This window comes from Penicillium citrinum (genome assembly GCF_028827155.1).
Source record: "Penicillium citrinum strain IBT 23319 chromosome Unknown utg000001l:1.0-4955037.0:1.0-4956770.0, whole genome shotgun sequence".
Taxonomy (NCBI): domain Eukaryota; kingdom Fungi; phylum Ascomycota; class Eurotiomycetes; order Eurotiales; family Aspergillaceae; genus Penicillium; species Penicillium citrinum.
The window spans coordinates 560,615-581,493 of NW_026622686.1; the positions used below are offsets into that span (position 1 = coordinate 560,615).

Sequence of the window (20,879 nt, forward strand, 5' to 3'; positions counted from 1 at the left end):
CGATTGACAGTCAACAATCTCCGAATTACCCCACAGGCCAATATACACCATGCGATTAAATGTACCCAATGTGACGCATTCTATAATATAGCTCTGTGACCCGGCGACTCTTACAACGGCCAGATTGGCCTCCCAACGAGCCTAATCGCGGCCACGATGTCGAGTTCTATGGAGGCGCGGCCGCTTACTTCGGCCTTTGAAAGTCCGACTTTTGATGAGAATAGTTCGTTCCATGTGGAACAACCTGTTGGGTCTATGTCAATTTCCCCTTGCGGGAGAGATGTTGTGTTGGCTTCTAAGGAGGGCCTACATGTCATTGACTTGGACTCACCCTATTCTCCACCTCGTTATCTGCCTCATCACACGCCATGGGAGGTTGCCGATGTACAATGGTCGCCTTTCGCATCGCGCGATCAATGGGTCGTGAGTACTTCAAACCAGAAAGCTCTGGTCTGGAACCTGGCGATGAAGACCTGGCAGAACTCCATTGAACATGTGCTGCATGCCCATTCTCGTGCTATCACCGACGTCAACTTCTCTGCTTTTCATCCGGATCTTCTCGCTACTTGCTCCGTCGACAGCTTCATACATTGTTGGGACTTGCGTACACCCACACGACCTGCCATCTCCTTCTCGGATTGGTTCACTGGTGCGACCCAGGTGAAATGGAATCGACAAGATCCCCATGTCATTGCTAGCTCTCATGATAGATTCCTGCGAATTTGGGATGATCGTATGGGTGCATATCCGATTCGATCTATCGAGGCCCACGATACCAAGATTTATGGAGTCGACTGGAATCGTGTTCGGCGAGGCGCCGTAGCGACCTGCTCCCTCGATAAGACCATCAAGTTCTGGGACTATACATCGGATACAGAGAAACCAGAGAAAATGATCAAGACGCCATTCCCCGTGTGGCGAGCGAGAAACACACCATTCGGATGGGGTGTACTGGCGATGCCCCAAAGAGGAGACAGCGACCTACATCTTTACAGTCGCAGAGCTGGCGACGGAGCTAGTCCTGAGGATGATTTGCCATTAGTACACAGCTTTCCCGGACATAAAGGCCAAGTGAAGGAGTTCTTATGGCGACCACGGGGCGGTGTCACGGACGGGATTGACAACCGCGACTTCCAGCTAGTGACTTGGGGAACTGATCGAGAACTTCGTCTGCATCGAGTTGACCCTGAAATCCTCGAGCGCGTTGGATATGAGAAGGGCAAATCATTCATTTCTACTCGAAATGTGACTCGTCTGGGTGCTGTCTATCGTAGCTTCAGAGATGTCAACTCGGATCTGGATATCGAGGATATCGAGTCTGCTTCTTCTATTGCGCACGTGAATTCGAGCACAAATTACCCCGGTGGACCAAGTATGAATGCAATTTCTATACCCCACACCCGGGGCTATACTCGAAATGCTCGCATTGATAACCATATAGGCATGCAGCCACGGTCGAACCTGAGGGCCGATACCAACCCTATTGCTTGGATGCGTGGAGTTAAGATCTCCGGTTGGGATATCGAGACCCTTGGGGATGAAATCAGTCATGTGGGGGAGAAATTCACTAAGGTCGCCTTCGAATCGGTCGATGTTCGACAGAGAAAAATCACTATCTCTTTGAATGGTCCTTGGGGTACAGATGGAGACTCTCTGTTCCTGAAGGTTGACATCAAGTTTCCTGTTAGCTACCCGAAGTCCGCCATCCCGACGTTCTCATGCCAGAAGACCAATTCTGTCACGAATGAATTGTCCAATAAACTTATCTCTGAACTTCGCACCATCGCTGAAACGTACATGTCAAGGAAGCGAGGATGCTTGGAAGGTGCCGTACGCTATCTTCTAGGTGAAAGCTCGCTGGAGGAGAGCATCGCTTTGGTTCTGGGCGAAACAGGAGAAAATGTCAAGTCGCCAGTCAATGGCGAATTAGAAGGCGAGTCAAGCGATGAAGATGAAGTCGGAATGACACAGAGCCAAGAGTTGGGCATGAGTTCCGAGTTACTTCGTCCCGTGAACGCCAATGTCATGGTACCAGTTGCCAAAGCATGTGGTGCACTCTGGGCGAATGATGGTCGCCTGATCTGCTTCTTCCCACCGAAGAAAGACAAGTCAACCGAGTTGTTTGACAACATTGGGTTCAAAGAGATGACTAGGTTATCAAGGACGGACAAGGTCTTTGAGGGCTTCGGGCGCCTGCAGACGAGCTCCCCAGGACCACGCACGAATGGGACTATTGAGAGTACAGATGATGGCGCATCCGATTACTCCGATGATTCGTACTCCGATGCCTCTAGCTCATCAGGTTCATCATCCGGCATTATCTCTGGGTTACCCACAACCCGATTCCAAGCACCCCAAACATGGCGTAGTGCTGGAAGCATCGGCATTTATCGGCCACGGTCTACGGATCATTCTCAACGGTCAATTGGAGGGGCTGCACCGAGTAAATCATCCGAAGTTGCTCGGAACGTAGTCTCCATCCATGATCTTAGTGATTTGTTGCCCGTCAAACGACAGCTTGCTCGCAATTATCGTATCTGCGGTAAGGGGACAGATGTTTGTGCCCATAATTCTGCTGTTGCCCTGGACGCTGGATTCTACGAGTTGGCTCAAATTTGGGGTCTGATCAAATTAATTCTTCATGTTCAGCGAAAGCCTGGGTCGCCTCTCAGTCCCACCGGAGGGTTGAGGCGTGCCCTGCGCGAGAATATCACAACCGCAAGTCAGCTGCCGGAAAGTAGTACACTCTACAAGGATCTGGTTGGAAGCGTTATTCGTTGGGGAGATCATCCCATGGGGAGCCATTGGCTTGTACCGGCACTTTTCGAGCATTTTGAGCGCATCGGCGATATACAAATGGTTGCGATGCTTTCATGTGTGCTTTTAGAAGCAAATCATGAAGGCAAGCCTCAAGAAACACCAGAACCCGAGCCAGGACAACCGGCATTCTCTCTTGACTTCTCATCTATCGCCTCAACTGTGCAGAACAAATCCCAGTTAACCACGCCTGCTTCCTCGGTTCCCAGAGAGCCACAACCCATTCCATCCCAGACTTCTGGACGGCCATCAAGTGAAATCTGGCGCTTCGATTCGACACCTCCAAATTCTACAGGGACCACTCCTCCCGTGGCTTCACGTCCGCGTGGAATTGCTGCCGATCGAAAGGCCATGAGCCATAATGTCTCGATTGCTGCATCGCCAGAGCAATCCCAGCCGCGGAGTGGTTCTGGTTTTGGATCTGTCTTGGCATCTTCGTTGTCGCGCTCACTTACATTCGGACCATCGTCTGCCTCCCCTCCGGCGCATACCCTAGGCAAGAAGAAGCAATATGCAGATCAGCCAGGAAGGCCTTCGGGCCTCGCTAACGATAAGATCACCTCGATGCCCGATGTATTGACACCAGGCACGGAAAAGACTCAATCTGACGCCGAAAGTGACCGTCTCTTACAATCGACCAAGCCCACAGCAAGATTCAAAGTAACTTTTAAAAACCGAAGTGCGTTTGACGGTGACAACGAGTCTGCGCCAGACTCCCTTCTCGATCGAAGCAAAGAATGGCTTTACCGGTCATACCGAGGTGCCTACGCAGATCTCCTCTCGATCTGGGATTTACCAGTACAACAAAGTGAAGTCCTCAAGATCGGAGCCGTTGCCGAGGATGCAGAGAACATGCACACAAGTCAATATTGGGGCAGTCACAGCTCAAAAATGACATCTCTCCAAGAAACGATTGTCCTTGACACTAAACCAGCATTTGAAGGTCTCGATTTCCAACGCCACTGCGTCAATTGCGGTCATGCTTTGCAAATTTCCATTTTCACACCTGGTCCCGTCGTTGCCGACACCACATCTAAACGGAATCGCAACAAATCTTCTCCAAAATGTTCAAATTGCAAACCACGTCAACCTCTGCCAACAAAATTACCCTGCGTTATATGCGGTGAAGCAGTAGAAGGCATGCTAATCCCTTGTCTCAGCTGTGGACATGTCAGTTGCTTTGAATGTCATGACCGTTGGTTCCTACAGCAAAATGATAATAATGCCGAAATACATAACCCATCAAGTCCCCCTACTTGTCCCAGTGGATGTGGTTGCTTCTGCTCCGAGCATATCGCAGCAAAAGTACCCATGCCCGCGTTGCAGTCCACGGTTGTATCACCGCGCGTTAAAGAAACCCGCGCCACACCGTACCGCACACACTCACATGAAAAGAGTCGACATCGTCGTCGTCAATCTGAGCCTGCGAGTGGTGGTCCTGAGTTGAAGGGGAAGAAGAGTGGGACGACTACGCCGACGGAGCAGGGGAGAGGGGGTGTCGGGCAGAATCAGGATGATTTAGATGTTTGGCAGACTTCTTCACCTTTTGCTTCGCTTGCTAGAGGGATGGGTGGGGGACTTAGTCAGGGTCTTAGACAGAAGGATGATCGAAGGAAGAATAATAAGTCTGTGGCTATTGCTATGCCGAAGGGGAAATGGAAGTAGTTTGGCGTTCTTGGGGGGGGTTCATCGGCTTTTTTTTTGTTTTTCTTTTATCAGTGATATCCACGATGTTTCAATGTTTAATTTATGATACCATTTACAATTATTTATTATGAACAGTTTATACATCCCAAAAGAAGTTTGTCATTTTTATAGTAAATCGTCTAATTTATCCTGTCGATCTTTTGTCTACTGGGCCTAGACCCTGTCTATTCCAAGCTTGATCTTCTACTATAACCTTATAGTAGAAGATCAAGCTTTGGGGGTCCAAGAGGTACCTGCGCCAAAACCCTCGCCAAAAAATGAGCATTGGCCTCTCGCGTCGGCGCAAGTCTAGGAACCAATCAAGGACAAGACTGAGTTGTACTAAATACAGATTAGTCTAACGTCTTATCTGATCAATGTTGATTGCGCCTGTGTGTGCCTTTGCCCTATATATATTTAACCGTGGAATACTATTGAACATTGTACATCAACTTGTAGTTGATGTACACGATTAAGGTTAACGTGGAAATCTAGTAACTAGCCAGCCTTTATCTGGTCCGAGTTTACGACATGAAAGAAGAATTGATCATAGCTTCATTAGGATGGTATCCCTCTATTGGATGACAGACAAGCAGAAAGCATCAGAGGCCGGACTAAAATCTATGTTCAGAGCCTCAACAATACGCCGTCTAAGCCCAGATTTAACAATTGTGATCCCACACTAGCGCTTACAGCTGCTTAAGGACGTGGTCGGCGCGGGAGAGCTCCAGAGAGTTCTTAGCAGCCTCCTTGGCGGCGTAGATGATCTTGCCGTTGTCGATGACCAGGACGTAACGGTAGGTACGGCCCTCCTCATCAGCCCAGCCGATGGACTTGGAGAACTTAGCCTCGGGGTCAGACAGGAAGAGCTGGAGAGAATTTCATTAGTATTATACTTTTGAAAATTGCACTATGGGCCAGAGCAAGTGAAACTTACAATGTCGTCGCCGGTGACACCGTTGGCCTTACCCCAGGCGCTCATGACGTAGGCATCGTTGTAGGCCAGAACGGCGACCTGGTCGACACCCTTGGCGCGGAGCTCAGGGAGCTTCTGGATGTACTCGGGGACGTGGTTGGCGGAGCAGACGGGGGTGAAAGCACCTGTAAGGAGGGGAGCGGTCAGCCGTGAGAACCTTGTGAAAGAAAAGTGGGTGGGGGTGTAAATGCAAAAAAAAAGACTGCAGCTGCACACAGAGAGAGAGAGAGAAAAGGAAGAAGTATATGGAAGACAGTATTAGAAGTGGTGGTGACACACGTACCGGGCAGAGCGAAGAGAACGACCTTCTTGTTGGCGAACTCCTTGGAGGCGTTGTAGTTGATGGGGATACCACAAGAGGTGATCTCGCTAGCATCCTCAGCCCAGGGGATGTAGCTGTAGAAAGAATTTAGTTAGAATGGATGTTCCTAGTATAGTATGTATTGGGTATGACCATGGCCATGATCATTTTTGTGTGGTGAAGGTTGAGCCAGAGTATATATACGGTACAGCGAGGTACCGCAAAAACAGCCGGTGGGGAAGAAAATTTTCACGTACGAGAAGGTAACACCCTCGGGGAAGCTGTCGCCGGCCTTAAGAGACATGTTGATTAAAGCGGGAGTGATGTGGAATGAATTGGTGTAATTGGGGGGGTAGTTAGAAGTTGGGAGGATGAAAAGGAAGAAAGTGAAGGTGTAGAAGAGTAACAGAAGATATTAATATGGAGCCCGGGAACTAGGGGATTACACATATCGGCCCATCGGGATCAGCCCAAATGACGAAAATTGGTGGGACGTGCCTTCCCCATGAGGTGATCCGAAGCAGAAAGATACCGAACCGCATGGATTAGCAAGAAGACCGAGCGAGAACGCTAATCTGCGGTAATCAGCGGGGCATTCCTATTATCAGTGAATGCCTGAATGCCTTGGTGCCTGGTTATAGTAGGATGATTATTACTAAATGGTCACGTGGTACGAGAGGGACAAGTTCGTGCCTGCCGTTTGACTTTTATTCATTGCCTTCCTTTTTGAGATCATAACACGTGATATATTTATCAGCCTCAAGAACTAGGCACTCATCGGAACTCGATTCCCGAGCGATTCCCGAGTCATTCGCGATTTCCGATCTGCAACCCTCCATGAACCCCGTGGGACTGGGTTTATACATACATACATACAGACATACGCCGTACTGTAGTATATACAATGATCAGCAAGCCCTTCAATGTCAATCACCTGCTCTTTAATACCAGAGCTTAATCATCTTCATCCCGACGTAGAAGTCACATCGGAAGGTGGACTATTTTCAGCGCTACTCCGACTCACGTCTTATACATCGGGAGCACCACCGTCAACTATTCCTGCTCAAGATCTCGTTTGCCGCTCTTCAAAATAAAATTTGAGAATTGAAATATGTAAGGGCTGATATTGTATCAGTGCCCAGCTGCATCCATCAATGTCTTATTCGACTTCGTGACTTTCGCCCATGTTCATACCGGCAGGATGGCCGGTTATTCGCCCGCCACCGTTCCTTGCCCGGTTCCTCCATGGCCGGCCACCCTGCCGGTCATACATTGATTCGGCTCTAGCTCAAGCATTTACCTTATCAAATAATTATCTATGAAATTTGGTACACTGCCATATCGGGTTGCTAAACCCTACGCTGACCCAGGGTTGCTCCCCCATAGCTCTGTCGGACACGCACCCGAAACAAGATTCTCAGATAACGAGATGATATTGATATGGAACCGCGGGGAAGCTTGGATAGGCGGGGTATCCATTGATAAATAAACTGGTCAGGACTTGCCACAAACAGCATATTTTCCAGAGTTGCTCAAAGATTACCCAAACAACCTTAAGCAATGACTCTCTGGCTTGCTGGAAAGCCTCCAGGCCCTCGTGCCAGCGAGATTCTCATCTCAAGATGCACCGTTATTCCCAAAAAAGCATCCAAGGCCTCTAAGCAGCAACGGAGATTTGCATCTTCGCAACGTCGGCCTGCGTCGACATTGCAAGCTCATGCAGACTCTCCTGCTCAAGCCTCCCTTCCTCCTCTATCTGTTGTCCCTACTTGGGTTCTTCTCCGATCTCTCCTTGTATCTACCATTTCTTCCAAGCCTCTCCTCCTCCGCTCATCCCTCTGGGCCATGTCCATCCTTTCAAAGCCCAATAGAGGGCTCTTGTTGGATGTTGACCGCAATCCAATCCTTCATGGTATCTTGAAGAAGACCTTCTACGAGCAATTCTGTGCTGGTGAGAATAGTACCGAGACAAAGGCTACCATTAAACAATTGAAAGACATGGGATTCCGCGGTGTGATCATGACTTACGCAAAGGAGACTGTCTTTGATCACAGCACCAATAGTGAACAAGGACTGGGAGTTGCTGCTCTGGAAAAGCAGCTGGCTGGTGAGGCTTTGGATCCGAAACTGGCCCACTGTGCCAACATTGAGGCTTGGAGATCTGGTACAATCGAGACTGTTGAGCAATTGGAAGATGGTGACTATCTGGCTGTCAAGTAAGCATCCCTGTCTACATTCAGATGTCCCTTACATCTTGTTATCTTATATCTGACTTTCTCATTTTTAGACTTACTGGGGCTGGTCCTCAGGTTACCAAGGCTTTTTCAAAGGGTGAGCTGCCACCGCAACAAATGATCGACGCTATGGACGAGGTTTGCGCCAAATGCAAGGAACGCAACGTACGCATTCTCGTCGATGCCGAATCTCAACATTTCCAGTGGGGTATTCTCCGCTTGACGCTGGATCTGATGCGCAAGTTCAACCGTGATGGCTACGCCCTTGTCTACAACACATATCAGGCTTACCTGAAAAGCACCTCCGACACATTAGCCAAGCACCTTGCTGCTGCGCAGCAGGAAGGCTTCACACTGGGACTCAAATTGGTCCGCGGTGCCTACATTGCCTCCGACGAACGATCCCTCATCCACGACACCAAAGAAGATACCGATTATGCATACAATTCCATTTCCCAGGGCGCGTTGAAACAGACCATTGGTGACTTCGGCGCCAACAAGCCCTGGCCCTCCGTGAACCTCTTCCTGGCCAGCCACAACAGAGAAAGTGTCATGGCCGCCCATCAACTTCACAAACAGCGCACTGCTGCTGGTCTCCCCACTGTCCCCGTCGGCTTTGCCCAGCTTCATGGCATGTCTGACGAGGTCAGTTTCTCACTTTTGCAACTCAAAGGCAAGGACGGTACACCTGAAGTCTACAAGTGCTCGACCTGGGGTGGAATGGGGGAATGTCTTGCATACCTTTTGCGAAGAGCTATTGAGAATCGTGATGCTGTTCTACGTACGAGTGATGAGTATAACGCGCTGAAGGCGGAGTTTGGTCGGAGGTTGAGATCGGTTTTTTCTTTCTCGAAATAAGACAATCAGATTATTTACGAATCAGAAGATTAGACACGGAATAAGTGTTACGAGACCAATGCCATGTTTTTGATGTCTACTTTATCATTTCCAATGAGAAATCTAGTGTGATATTTACTAGTAGCTACTGGAAATAGTTATTTACTCGTTTGCACCCCTTCTTCATCCGTAGAATAGTTATGAGTTAAGGCAGTGGTAGTATTAGTCCGATACATGCCCTAATCCCACAATTGATTGCTACTAACACATCGAGCAATTCCATGAAAGCCGGGCAGTTCTAGAGCTCATTCAGACTATTTCCCCTGCCAAGCCTAAAGATCTTTCATCGACAAATACCTAGCTTATAATTCAGAAATACGGACAAGAAACTACGGTGAGAGCACCCGGAGCTTGAGCTCGATAGTCTAGTAAACCGTGGGACAGAGAATTACGATAGTCAGCATTAGGAATATTATTCAGTAGAATGAAACCAGACTGTGGACTATGTCTCCACTACTCTGAAGCAGTTACAAATTGATATTCATACCCCGGGGCAAGATAGTACTAAGTTATTAATTGTAATGTTACACTACACCCTCACACATCGCGGCGTTGGTCTTCACCCCGACTTATCATGTCTACGAGAAATAGAGTTATTGTATGTTACACCGACCACCTCCTCGCCCTTTGGAAATTGGCTGTACAGTAAATCCCTTCTTGCATAATTGCAGGTTTGATAAGGTGGGTTGCAATGGAATAGTATCTGCTGACCTACGGGAGGCCTACCGAGTGGATACACGTTGAAGACGCGGCTGTGATTCCAAACTTGGAGGTTGGATGTGGCGGGATGGGGATATATTGCCTCTTTTGGAATTACCAGCTTGATATTATAATCTGATGCTAGTTGTTCTACGTGGTGGGCATCAACTTGGTGTTTAGATTGGGTATAGTAGTTGGAGAGATGGAAAGTTTGAAAGAGTCGGTGAAGGCTTCCGTAGAAGCCTCGGAGGGTGCATAGATACATGCTGGAAGGAGGGAATGTTATAAAATTGAATGAGACGTACGATGAATGTATGACTTGATAGATAGCTTTCCTCTTACTTGTTACTTGTAGCCATTTGCTAGACTGAAGTCGAACTTAGTAACTATGTCACTCAAGGCTCAATTTACTGTTTCCACGGTGATTGCTTCATTCATTCCAGGTAGTTTTCATTCTTGATGCTCATTTCATTTGATTTCATCACCCAGTCTAACCTTAGACTGGGTAAGATCATGCTTGGCGTATCTTTGACTCCAACACTGCCCCGCAGGCAAATGTATTTCCATGCGTAACATGAAGTGTTACTCATTTGAATCACAAATACCTCCAGGTATTTGTGATTCAAATGCGGGTTCTGGTTCTGTAGATGGTATAACGAGGGGGGATGCATTGCCATTTCGGGATAAGCGGCTTAGGGAGGGGTGGCGGGGTAAATTTATAGAGGCGAGAATAGCAACTTTCTGTATACTTCATAGCAGGCTACGCTTAAAGCGAATACACTTTCCAAAGTAAAGAAGCTAGGCTACTTTTTGATTATTATCATTCTTTTGCTTAATTCAAGAACTCGATATTCTGACAATCCAATTGAATCGAATTGGGATCCATCCCAGTGGTATCAAAGATCTATATCTTTTACTTCTACCCTTCTATGTTGATATCAGAATGAATCGTTGGTATAATAGTAAATAGCAGCTTTTGAATAAAATAAACTCCGAATGAAAAAAATCTAATCCGTGCCTCAAACTATACAATCATGCACCCGCTCATGTCTCATCGTAATTTAGTGGTTGCTGGGGTAAGTGAATCCAGTCTGGGGGAAAAACTCTTCCTTAATCAGACGGGGGCTGGTGAATCGTCGCAGAACATCGGAGCTACCAGCCTTGTCATTGGTGCCACTGGCACGGGCACCACCGAAGGACTGCTGTCCGATGAGAGCAGCGGTGGTCTTGCAGTTGATGTAGAAGTTACCGGCAGAGTAGCGGAGAGCATCCTCAGCCTCACGGATGGCACCGCGGTCCTGGGCAAAGACAGCACCGGTCAAGGCGAGACCACCACCAGCCTCGTCGACCTTCTTCAGGGTGGAGGACCACTCAGCATCGGGGTAGACGTAGACAGCTAGGACAGGTCCGAAGATCTCCTCGTTGAAGAGCTGGTGGTCAGGAGAGTTGACTTGGTAAACAGTAGGGTTGACGTAGTAACCGACGGAGCCGTCGTAGTCACCACCGGCAATCAGCTTGACGGAGGGATCCTTGTTGCTGCGGTCGATGATAGACTTGATCTTCTCGAAGGAGCGGCCGTGGATGACAGGGCCCATGAATGCCTCAAGGTCTTTGTCGGGGTTACCAATGGTAATCTCCTTGACGCCAGCCTTGAGCTGGGTAAGAAATTCCTCGGCGCGAGACTCGGGGAGATACAAACGGGAAGTGGCAGAGCACTTCTGGCCCTGGTATTCGAAGGAACCGCGAATGGTGTGGTTGACAGCGCTAGAGATATCGGCGGTAGGGTGGACGAGGTGGAAGTTCTTGCCGCTAGTCTCAGCGACGACACGAGGGAATTCGCGGTAAGACTTGTTGGCGATACCCTCGCCAATCCGGCCGTACAGAGAGCGGAAAACGTCGGAAGATCCGATGAAGTTCAGACCAGCAAAGTCACGGTGGGAGAGGGCGACATCGGTGATGGTCTCGGGGTCACCAGTGACGAACTGGATAACGTTAGGAGGCAGGCCAGCCTCTAAGAGGATGTTGTAGACGAGGTTGCTGGCGTAAACGTTGGAGGGAGAGGGCTTCCAGATAACGACGTTACCCATGAGAGCAGGGGCCGAGATCAGGTTACCACCAAGTGCGGTGAAGTTGAAGGGGAGATAGAGTAAACGAAGCCCTCCAGAGGACGGTAGTCGAGACGGCTATAGTAGCAAAAGCGTTAGCATCGTTTCACTCGCACTAATGGTCGCAATATAAGGCGGTTATAGCTTACCTCCACATGCCATCACTACCACGGGTAGGCTGTCTCTCGAGAATCTCGGCTGCGTAGTTGCAGTTCAGACGGAAGAAGTCAGCCAGCTCAGCAGCGGCATCAATTTCACCCTGCCAGATGTTCTTTCCCTGGCCCAACATGGTGGCAGCAATCAGATCATAACGGTACTTTCCAGTCACCAACTCAGCAGCCTTCAGGAAGATAGCAGCTCGGTCGACGAAAGGGGTATCTTGCCAAGATTGCTTAGCACCCAGAGCCGCATCAATGGCAGCCTTGGTCTGCTCCTTGGTGGCGAGAGGGTAGTTGGTGAAGGTAGTCTGGTGCTCGGCGGGGAGAGGTTGGTCCCAAGATTGAGCGGACTTCTGAGCCTGACCATTGTAGTATATGCTGCTCTGGACGGGGAGTTGAGAACGGAGCTTGACTAGAGCTTCCTCGAGCTTGCTGCGCTCCTCAGAGCCTCTCTTATACAGAGGGTTAGGCTCATTACGAGGATCAGGAAGACGGAAGGGAGTGGTCGCCTTGCCGCGGATCTGATATAAAGGACAAGCAGGGCTCAGACGAAGACGAGGAGTAAAGGATCGCGAAATGCGCATGTTCATGAGAGTAGCGGAAGACATGACGGCCGTGGGAAAGATAAGTTGAAGCCGAACTGATGAAGTCTTGATCTATTGGCGACGAAGCGACCTTTATCAAGGCATATTCCCCAAGACCCTTGCCCGGGATTTCGTTGTTTGCCATCGGAAGCATGGCCGACAGCAAACTGGTACGCGAAGTAGCTACCCCGCGATAAACGGGGCTACAGTAAGTCTGGAGCTATGACGAGGTGGATCTCGGCGATGCTGCGAGGTTCCAAAGGGGGAGTGGTTGATATCGGGAGGAGAACCCGATGGTCGTTCCCCACAGCCTGCATTGTTGCGACAAGGATGGAAATGGAATAATCTAATAAAATAATATAGAACAATCAAGTAAAAGGAACCACCGGTCAGCTGGACCGATCTATCTCTTTTTTCTTTCTTTCTTTGGGGACTAGCTATTTCCCCTCGATGATTGTTTGGACGTTGAGTTATGGAGATTGAATCATGGGCGACCTAGCGATGGAACACAGGCCGAATAAACGACAGGATACTTGGGAAAGATCATTATTAGGTCAAGTCACAGCTGATGTTGGAGCTGCAATTGCTTCTGCTACTTTAGTTGCTCCAGCAGTAACAATTATCGATCGGTAAGTCGACTATTCATAGCCCAACTAACATAATATAGATATACTATATAGACTAATCTTGAATAGTGCCTTAGTTGAGAAATCCTTATTAAATCAATCTCTTATACGTGGCCTTCGAAATCACGCTGTATCAGCATTCAAACATCCTGCTCGATTCGTCTTTCAAGTGCCTTTTGGAATCATTTGGGCTCTCTATGCGTCGACTTTTACCGTCGCCAATGGAACCGACACCATTGGAAATGCGATGAATGCTTCGTCTACAGGAATGATGACATTTATAACTACGACAGCAATCAATGTACCTCTTGGAGTGTGGAAAGATATGCGCTTTGCCAAAATCTTTGGCACTCAGGCTGCGCCCGTTGCAGCAGCTGGTGCTGTCGACGTCGCACGACCTGCTATCGTACAGAATCGTGCAGTGGCTCGAACTGCGACGGCTATCTTTCTTTTACGTGATAGTGTGACAATTTTTGGGTCCTTCACACTTGCGCCTAAATTATCAGAGGCTATTCCTGATAGAATGGCGACGCATCCGCGTGCAAAACCTGTCATCACACAAATGACCGTTCCGGTTTTGACGCAGCTAGTCGCCAGTCCTTTACATCTACTAGGACTCGATCTGTATATGCGTCAACATCCAGTGCCACTGATTGATCGTATCAGGCGTTCGCAGCAATATTTACCCTCCACGACATTTACACGATGTATTCGAATTATACCCGCTTTCGGAGTTGGATGTGTTGCGAATTTAGAGCTACGATCATTTTTTCATGGGAAGTTAAATCTATGAGAGAAAGAAGTGGGAAATAAGAAGTCACAATGAATAGATCTGAACTTGATGCGTCATGAAATTTGCATTGATTTCTTGTTTGTTGTTCTAGCATAAGTAGACACTCGAAATTACATTATCAACTACAATCCTGATACTCCATTGGCCAGTACATTCTTCTACTGCCTAGTAGGTAATTGATAGCTCAACGCCGAGTATCATTAACATGATCTTGTGTCTCCATTAGACGAGCCAATGTCACAGCCTCTCGCAATCCTCGTCCCACAGTGCCTCGCAACCCTCCCTCTTCCATCACCATAAGACCTCCAATCGTGCATCCCTCAGGAGATGTGCCCTGATCCTTCAACAAAGCCGGATGAATACCACTTTGAAGCATGGTCGCAGTACCTTGCATTGACTGGAAGATCATCGTGTGAGCTAGATCTCGAGGAACACCAACTGCAACAGCCGCATCAATCATTGCCTCGCAGATCACCGCAAACATTGCCGGTGTCGAGCCTCCAACAGCCGTAGTAGCATTCATCAACCTCGGGTCAATCTCAACAGCCTTGCCAATACCCTCGAAAATCGCTTTCGTAATTTTCAAATAGTGCTCTGGAGGAGTAGGTTCCGAGACTTCGATGGCAGTGAGAGATTGAGATACTTGAGCCGCGATATTCGGCAGGGTTCTAACCACCCAGGCACGATCGGATTTATTCTCGTTGGTGGTCTCACTGCCATAGATGGTTTGTTCGAGTTTTTGTCTCGTCCATCCAGCTGCGATGCTAATCAAGAGTTTATGTCCTAATGCTTCGCGAAGTCCCTCCTGCGACAAAACAAACTCGATATCGGCCGGGTCGACGCCCAAAATCACCACATCGGCATCTCGGACTGCTTGGACATTGTCTCCCCTCTTGATAGTTAATTTACTAGAATGCTGGGAAAATCGGGTCGCTAATTTTTCTTCGGAGCCTTGACTACGCACGCAGGCGATGAATTGAGTGAACAAAGACTCTTGCGTGGTGGAATTGAGCAAACTGTCAAGGATTGCACCTCCCAGATTTCCTGTATCATTTTTTTCTTAGCTCTGCTACTAGATAGCTTTGAGCTCTGTCAATTGACGAGAAGATGGAGATCGGGTACTCACCACATCCTAGAAGTGCTAGAGTTGTGAACTTGACTTCGGCCATGATGTAGTTTTCTTTATTTCTACTTGAATAACTCCAATCTAAATATAGATGCTATTCAAGATGAATAGTGAAAAAAAAAAAGAGCGAATAGTTTCGAGCACGAAAAAATGACCCCAACTTCCCCGCCACCAAGTCGATAAGCTCTGCAGTTTTTGATAATCGGAAGCCCCTCCGACATTCAGTGGAGAAGCAACAATTCTTCGTCGTGAATGGCCATTTCTCCCCTCAACGTCTCCACTCGGGTAGTCTACCGATGGCCGATAACGCGCTTGACAGCGAGAGACCTGAGGGGGGGGGGGCTATAGTGAGAGAGTGTCGCATGATAGACCGATTTCTGGACATTTAATGCATAGGCTGCGGGGTATATATGATCAAGGAAATAGGAGCTTTCGGAATAGAAGCGAGTCAATAGTTTCTTTTTTGAAGTGAAATTCATTATTCTCTCTTTCCCCCATCATGGGTGTTTCAAAGACGGATTTGATTATTATTGTTGGTGGAGGTGCATTTGGTCTTTCGACTGCATTGGATCTCGTGAAGAAGGGATATACCAATGTTTCTGTTTACGAGAAGGATGATCATATTCCTCCTCGCTGGTCTGCTGCCAATGATCTGAATAAGATTGTTCGCGCGGAATATGAGGATCCATTCTATACAGACTTGACAATTGTACGTTGCCCGACAACAGGATAAATGGAATCATTACATAAAATCCATGGTGCAGGTGTACTCGCTGGATGTTTCAGAGTGACTGACTTTGTTGATCATCTATAGAAAGCTATTGACGCCTGGAAAACTCCCCTCTTCGCTCCTTATTTCCACCAAGTGGGTTTCTTGCACTGTGTATCTGGTGCTGCTCCACAACAAGCCACCGATACTCTCAACAGATTCCGTGCCTCTGCTGAGCGTAATTCGAAGATTCAACCGCATGTCGTGCCAGTGAATAGTGAGGATGATGTTCGACAAGCTTGCTGGCAGCTTGATGGCCCATTGACCGGCTGGAATGGATACTTGAACCGTTTCGATGGCTACGCCCACTCTGGTGCCGCTCTTGCTGGAGTATATCGTGCCGCTCAAGCAGCCGGTGTACGTTTCTTTCTGGGAGAGCAGAATGGAGCCGTTGATGAGCTGGTGTACGTGTCTACCGCCACAGCCAAGAAGTGTGCTGGTATTCGTACAAAGAACGGTCGCTTCCACCCTGCCTCCTTGGTGATTGTTGCTGCTGGTGCCGCTGCTGGTCGCTTAGTGCCTCAACTTGGCCAGACTGTCGTGGCAAAATCATGGTCCGTTGCTCATGTTCATCTCACCGATGAAGAGACTTCTGCCCTGCGTGGAATTCCCGTCACTTATGCCCGTGATTTGGGATTCTTCTTCGAACCCGATCCCAAAACAAACTTGTTGAAGATGTGCCCCATGGGTGGTGGTTATATCAACACTGATCCCAAAACGGGTATCTCGTATTCTCCTGAAACCCTGAAAGAGAGTGCTTTCCTGCCAGAGGCGGATGAGAAGCAACTAAGACAATTGCTGAAGCAAACTCTCCCTTCCCTTGCAGACAGACCTTTCGTCGAGAAGTCCCTCTGCTGGTTCGCCGATACCAATGATTCTGATTTCATCATCGACTATATCCCCGGAATGTCCGATTCGGTTATTGTTATGTCTGGTGACTCAGGACATGGCTTCAAAATGTTCCCTATTGTCGGATCATTTGTTACAGATATGCTTGCAGCTCCGGGGAGTCAACAACCTGTGGCCCGATGGCGTTGGAAACAGCCTACATCTCAGGGCAAGGCTGACTGGGGAGGTGATGTGAGTTGGCGTCTTGGAAGCTCAAAGGAGCTGGCAGAGATCTTACCGGCCAAGGCGTCAAAGCTGTAGATATTAGCATGTCATTTTTAGAAGCTTCAATGATAAACTTGCATTGTTATCTTCACAGTCACATAAGATAGATAGAGTGTTTTTGTAAAGTTTTGTATTCGAGGACTATCTGAAGGGAATAGTGGAGAGACGGGAATAATTTGATTTATTTCCATCCAGTCAATGTGTTTCATACGGAGGCTTGAACTCACCGGTCAATTTGAAATAAATCAAACTGAGCTCATGAATGGGATGGGCATTTGGATGTGTGATAGCACCCGAGACATTTGGGCATATGTAGAGTACCTACTCTAGATGATGCCCAAAGACACTAGGTAGTATCTATGAATGCATGAGCCCGATAATGAATTCGTCAAGTTGATCCAGGTGTACCGCTACTCAAAGAAAAATAAAATCCCTACTAGTAGCAGTAATAAAGAGCACAAGTAGTTCTCTCTATAACTTACCGTCGACTTCGAGCATTGAAAAGACACAGACCTCTTCGGTAGGTGATCAATCACTGAATAATACAAAGTTCATGTTAATCAATGACAGCCCCCTGACTCTAGATTATGTGTCTCCTAAAGGTCCTCGATCACACAGGACGAGGGGGGCTGCGGCCATTTTTTCATACTGGAAATCAGACAATGTACAGAGACTCGTTTCCGACTGAGTCATGATCATTGTATCCATCCGCCAAAGAGAACTATCTTGCCTGGCTCAGATGCATTTTGTGATCTTGTGAGATGGTTTGACGCTGGACACAACAAAGCTGCTGGAAGATGTGCCGTTTGTCAAGGTGAAGTGGGCCAGTATACTTCTTTATGAGTCTTTGAGCAATCTATCCAGGAGCTAGGGAGCTCAATGATACTTCAAGTTGGTACAATTCTTTTAAAAAGGAGATCTAGTAACGTAACCTAATATTGAAAAGTTCATTGTACATAATCGTCATCGTCATCATCGTCATTATTCATCCTCCAGTCCTTGAAGAAAGCTCATCATGAACACTATACCGTCAAAACGCAATGCATGCCCTCTTCCATCGTCTTTCTACCATATACTATGCTCGATCATTGCATTAGACATCCACTCCGTATCAATACTCTCGATCGAATCAGCCACCGCCATAATTTGTGCTGCAGTAAGACGATTCGTGAAACTGCAATCTCCATCCATAGTAACACCAACGCCTGGATCGGATAAGATATCATGATCAAGTGCCTGTGCAGTCTGGCTTGAGGAAGGGAATGAATTGGCGAGGGGTACTTGGGAAGTAAGGACAGTGTTTGGAAACGAAACTGGAGCCGATAAACATGTTGGATGTTCCTGCGGGAAACAACTTAAAAGTTCATCGAGGAGATGGAGTTCTGAACGGCGGAATTTGGCGATGAGATTTCCGCTTTCGATGATTTCTTCGAATATTGCGTATGCTTTTTCGAGCCAGATTGGGTATGACCAGCGCATATCGATTGCGGGTCCGATTAGAAGGACTACTGTTGAGACGAAGATTGATTCGAGATCAAAGGAAAGGAAACTTTCTATAGGATTATGGTAAGATTTCTCCTAAGTTCAAGCAAGGCGGGAGGTTTGATTCAAGCTTCTTACCTAAAAGGCCCTCGGTTTGGAGACTGCGGAGAATACAGATTATCTGTTGAGAAGAGTCCATACACATTTGGATCAGGTTGCGGACGGTTCGGGAAGTGTTGAGCACCTCGACGCAGTTTTCTGGTGACTCGAAACGGATTTTAAGGAAGCAGAATAATAGAGGTCGGGTTGCGAGGACAATACATTGATGATAGAGGAGATGAAGGTATGCAGATATCCGGGAGACGCCACTGATATCTCGTTCCATGTGAAGGGGGAATGCTCTTCGAAGCTCATCTGCCAGACTGGCTATAGTTGCAAGAGCAGATTTGGTGCGGAGGAGGAAGTTTCGGTTGATGCGTCCGTCGATGGCATAGACGGCTGATAAAAAGGGAAGAGTATCTGTCAATTAAGGTATCGAGCTAGGTAGATGTTGACTATACTTACAGCCATTGATTTCGGCAATGATTCGAGATAGCCGGATGTGCATCCCGATTGCAGAGGTACGTTGTATTGATCCGGGAAATTCGGGGAGAAGAGTGTTGATTTGTTCGTCATTCAGCGTTTGGGGAAGACCCATTAATGAAGTCATCTCGCGATCCAGAATGTATACCGTCCACCAGATCTTGCGACATCGTTGAACCATGTTTTCGCCGAGGTATTCGATTGGCATTTGTGTGTGCATTCCCTCCGCCATTGCCATTCGCATGGCTTGTCCGATCTAGAAAGTAAGAAGTCAGTTTCTGTACATCTGATTCTGCCCCGAAGAAAGAACTTACATAGTTGTGGGCTGATGACCTGCAGTCCAATGCTTGTAGGTAAAGCGCAACACAGCAGAGAACTTCGGTGGACTCGATAGGCTCTTCATGGAGGACAATGACACTCGGTAACATTTCCAAGGCTTTGACAAAATAGTCTGCCCCAGGGGGTCTATTTCCCTGCACTTTGTGCTTGACAAAGCCTTTACCAAAAGCGAGAATGAGGAGAAAATGAACATACCACAACCCGGTGGTTGCATGAGGCTTTGATTCTGAGTAGAATTCATGTAAGTTGGTCATGAACTCGTTCTCATCGAATAGATGATATAATTGTCCACAGCGAAATTTGACTACATTGATCAAGTACATTGCATGATCATAAGTTGGCACAGCCGGGGACTCTGGCGAATGGCTTTTTTCGTAGGCCATCCCATCCCAGATCATAAGTTGCACCATCGAATAGAAGAGCCCCTGTAGGTAAAGCTTCTTGATAGATGTGCTCATGAGTAAGGCTTAATACTCGACGAGTGAAAGACCAGTTGGAAGATGTTCCTAGATAGACTGCAAGTAGGGGTGATATATTAGCGTAATTCATCAGTTATTCACAACGGGTGGGCTGCCGACGAACATGTTCGCCCATTATCAGCCGACATAAAGGCCGGAGGGCCAGTAGACAGAGGGTTAGTTAAAACAGAAGCAGGATCTTCTAATTCTTGATGGATCTGAGATTCCTCAGGATCATGGTGAGATGATCGAGATGCCTGTGGCGAGTCATCCTTGAGATCTGCGATGCATGAGCGTTCAGTGCATGAATGAGGTTGCGGAAGTACGGACCGGGAGATCTATCTTCAGCATAATCGGGACTAAGTGGAACAGGATCAATGCGTTCACCAGATTTCTGCAGACTGGCAATCTTCTGATGCAATTCGTCGATATATCTGATCCTGAATTAGCGAGATTGTCTTCCTAGCAGTATCTATAAGGTGGCGGGGAGCTAGCCGGGGGCTCTCGGAGCTTCCCATATGATTAGTATCATACCCTCGAGTAACCAGTATCTTTTGATCACGGTCATCAAAGATGCAGGTTAATTTCCGTTTATTACAGCCATCACACGGCTGTGTTCCCGAGCACTTGATCTTTTGTCTGCGACATCGAGTACAACTAGACAGGGTATCAGTATCTTATGAAACACAGAAGCACAGGAAAAAATGGGGGAAAGATCGGGGATGTCGAAAAGAAAAGAAAAATAATAATAATATAGAAAAGTAGAAAAAAAAAAAAACCTACGCATTCAAGGACCTTTTTGTGACACGCGATCCATTGCCCGCCATGAGGAATAACTATGTGATGAGACCGAAGAGTATAGATAGAGTATAAGGAGATGTGGTCTTCAGAATGAAGCGAAATATCAACTTGGGCGAAAATGCGGGGGAATTTCGTCCCGGTGGAGCCGCCAGGTTCCTTTTTCTTGGTTGGACCAGATAAGCCTAGACGATAGGGAAACATCGCCACTGACAGAGTGGATGATTGAATGAGATAGGCGCGTGTAGCATGGAGTATGTATACAGTAATGTTATCATAGTGGATTGATTTCTACTGGATTTCTATAGATGTCATCGTTCTTGAAAGCCACTGATA

At 47.6% G+C, this 20,879-nt stretch overlaps 8 protein-coding genes across 8 annotated transcripts; 4 read left to right on the forward strand and 4 right to left on the reverse strand.

Moving 5' to 3' along the window:
- Positions 1–156: 156 nt before the first annotated feature.
- Positions 157–4,482, forward strand: N7469_000221 (Mtc5p; the record flags this gene model as incomplete). Its single annotated transcript, XM_056639141.1, has 1 exon — positions 157–4,482. The coding sequence occupies one exon, from the start codon at positions 157–159 to the stop codon at positions 4,480–4,482; it is 4,326 nt and encodes a 1,441-aa protein (XP_056504898.1).
- A 706-nt stretch (positions 4,483–5,188) lies between these two features.
- Positions 5,189–6,091, reverse strand: N7469_000222 (peroxiredoxin family protein). The gene is made up of 4 exons (XM_056639142.1): positions 6,038–6,091; positions 5,763–5,875; positions 5,441–5,604; positions 5,189–5,372 (listed from the first exon to the last, which is right to left on the reverse strand). The coding sequence occupies exons 1-4, from the start codon at positions 6,082–6,084 to the stop codon at positions 5,193–5,195; spliced, it is 504 nt and encodes a 167-aa protein (XP_056504899.1). The 5' UTR covers positions 6,085–6,091; the 3' UTR covers positions 5,189–5,192.
- Positions 6,092–7,340: 1,249 nt separating this feature from the next.
- On the forward strand, positions 7,341–8,872 carry N7469_000223 (proline dehydrogenase family protein; the record flags this gene model as incomplete). The annotated part of the gene is made up of 2 exons (XM_056639143.1): positions 7,341–7,996; positions 8,068–8,872. The coding sequence occupies 2 exons, from the start codon at positions 7,341–7,343 to the stop codon at positions 8,870–8,872; spliced, it is 1,461 nt and encodes a 486-aa protein (XP_056504900.1).
- Positions 8,873–10,671: 1,799 nt separating this feature from the next.
- Positions 10,672–12,481, reverse strand: N7469_000224 (Aldehyde/histidinol dehydrogenase; the record flags this gene model as incomplete). Its single annotated transcript, XM_056639144.1, has 2 exons — positions 10,672–11,768; positions 11,875–12,481. 2 exons carry the CDS (start codon positions 12,479–12,481, stop codon positions 10,672–10,674), a joined length of 1,704 nt encoding a protein of 567 aa, XP_056504901.1.
- Positions 12,482–12,943: 462 nt separating this feature from the next.
- N7469_000225 (uncharacterized protein) lies at positions 12,944–13,876 on the forward strand (the record flags this gene model as incomplete). Its single annotated transcript, XM_056639145.1, has 2 exons — positions 12,944–13,086; positions 13,153–13,876. 2 exons carry the CDS (start codon positions 12,944–12,946, stop codon positions 13,874–13,876), a joined length of 867 nt encoding a protein of 288 aa, XP_056504902.1.
- A 184-nt stretch (positions 13,877–14,060) lies between these two features.
- N7469_000226 (pyrroline-5-carboxylate reductase family protein) lies at positions 14,061–15,045 on the reverse strand (the record flags this gene model as incomplete). Its single annotated transcript, XM_056639146.1, has 2 exons — positions 14,061–14,920; positions 15,003–15,045. 2 exons carry the CDS (start codon positions 15,043–15,045, stop codon positions 14,061–14,063), a joined length of 903 nt encoding a protein of 300 aa, XP_056504903.1.
- Positions 15,046–15,501: 456 nt separating this feature from the next.
- On the forward strand, positions 15,502–16,920 carry N7469_000227 (NAD(P)/FAD-dependent oxidoreductase; the record flags this gene model as incomplete). The annotated part of the gene is made up of 2 exons (XM_056639147.1): positions 15,502–15,711; positions 15,817–16,920. 2 exons carry the CDS (start codon positions 15,502–15,504, stop codon positions 16,918–16,920), a joined length of 1,314 nt encoding a protein of 437 aa, XP_056504904.1.
- A 1,029-nt stretch (positions 16,921–17,949) lies between these two features.
- N7469_000228 (fungal specific transcription factor domain-containing protein) lies at positions 17,950–19,697 on the reverse strand (the record flags this gene model as incomplete). The annotated part of the gene is made up of 4 exons (XM_056639148.1): positions 17,950–18,437; positions 18,505–18,864; positions 18,931–19,204; positions 19,263–19,697. 4 exons carry the CDS (start codon positions 19,695–19,697, stop codon positions 17,950–17,952), a joined length of 1,557 nt encoding a protein of 518 aa, XP_056504905.1.
- Positions 19,698–20,879: the final 1,182 nt, after the last annotated feature.

What these genes read in the sequence shown, in the direction of transcription:
- N7469_000222 (XM_056639142.1), bottom strand. Translation starts at nt 6,084, where the DNA reads ATGTCTCTTAAGGCCGGCGACAGCTTCCCCGAGGGTGTTACCTTCTC. An exon ending in CCCGAGGGTGTTACCTTCTC is followed by an intron (nt 5,876 to 6,037) that starts GTACGTGAAAAT and finishes TTCTTTCTACAG; the next exon opens with CTACATCCCCTGGGCTGAGG. An exon ending in GTGTCACCGGCGACGACATT is followed by an intron (nt 5,373 to 5,440) that starts GTAAGTTTCACT and finishes AATTCTCTCCAG; the next exon opens with CTCTTCCTGTCTGACCCCGA.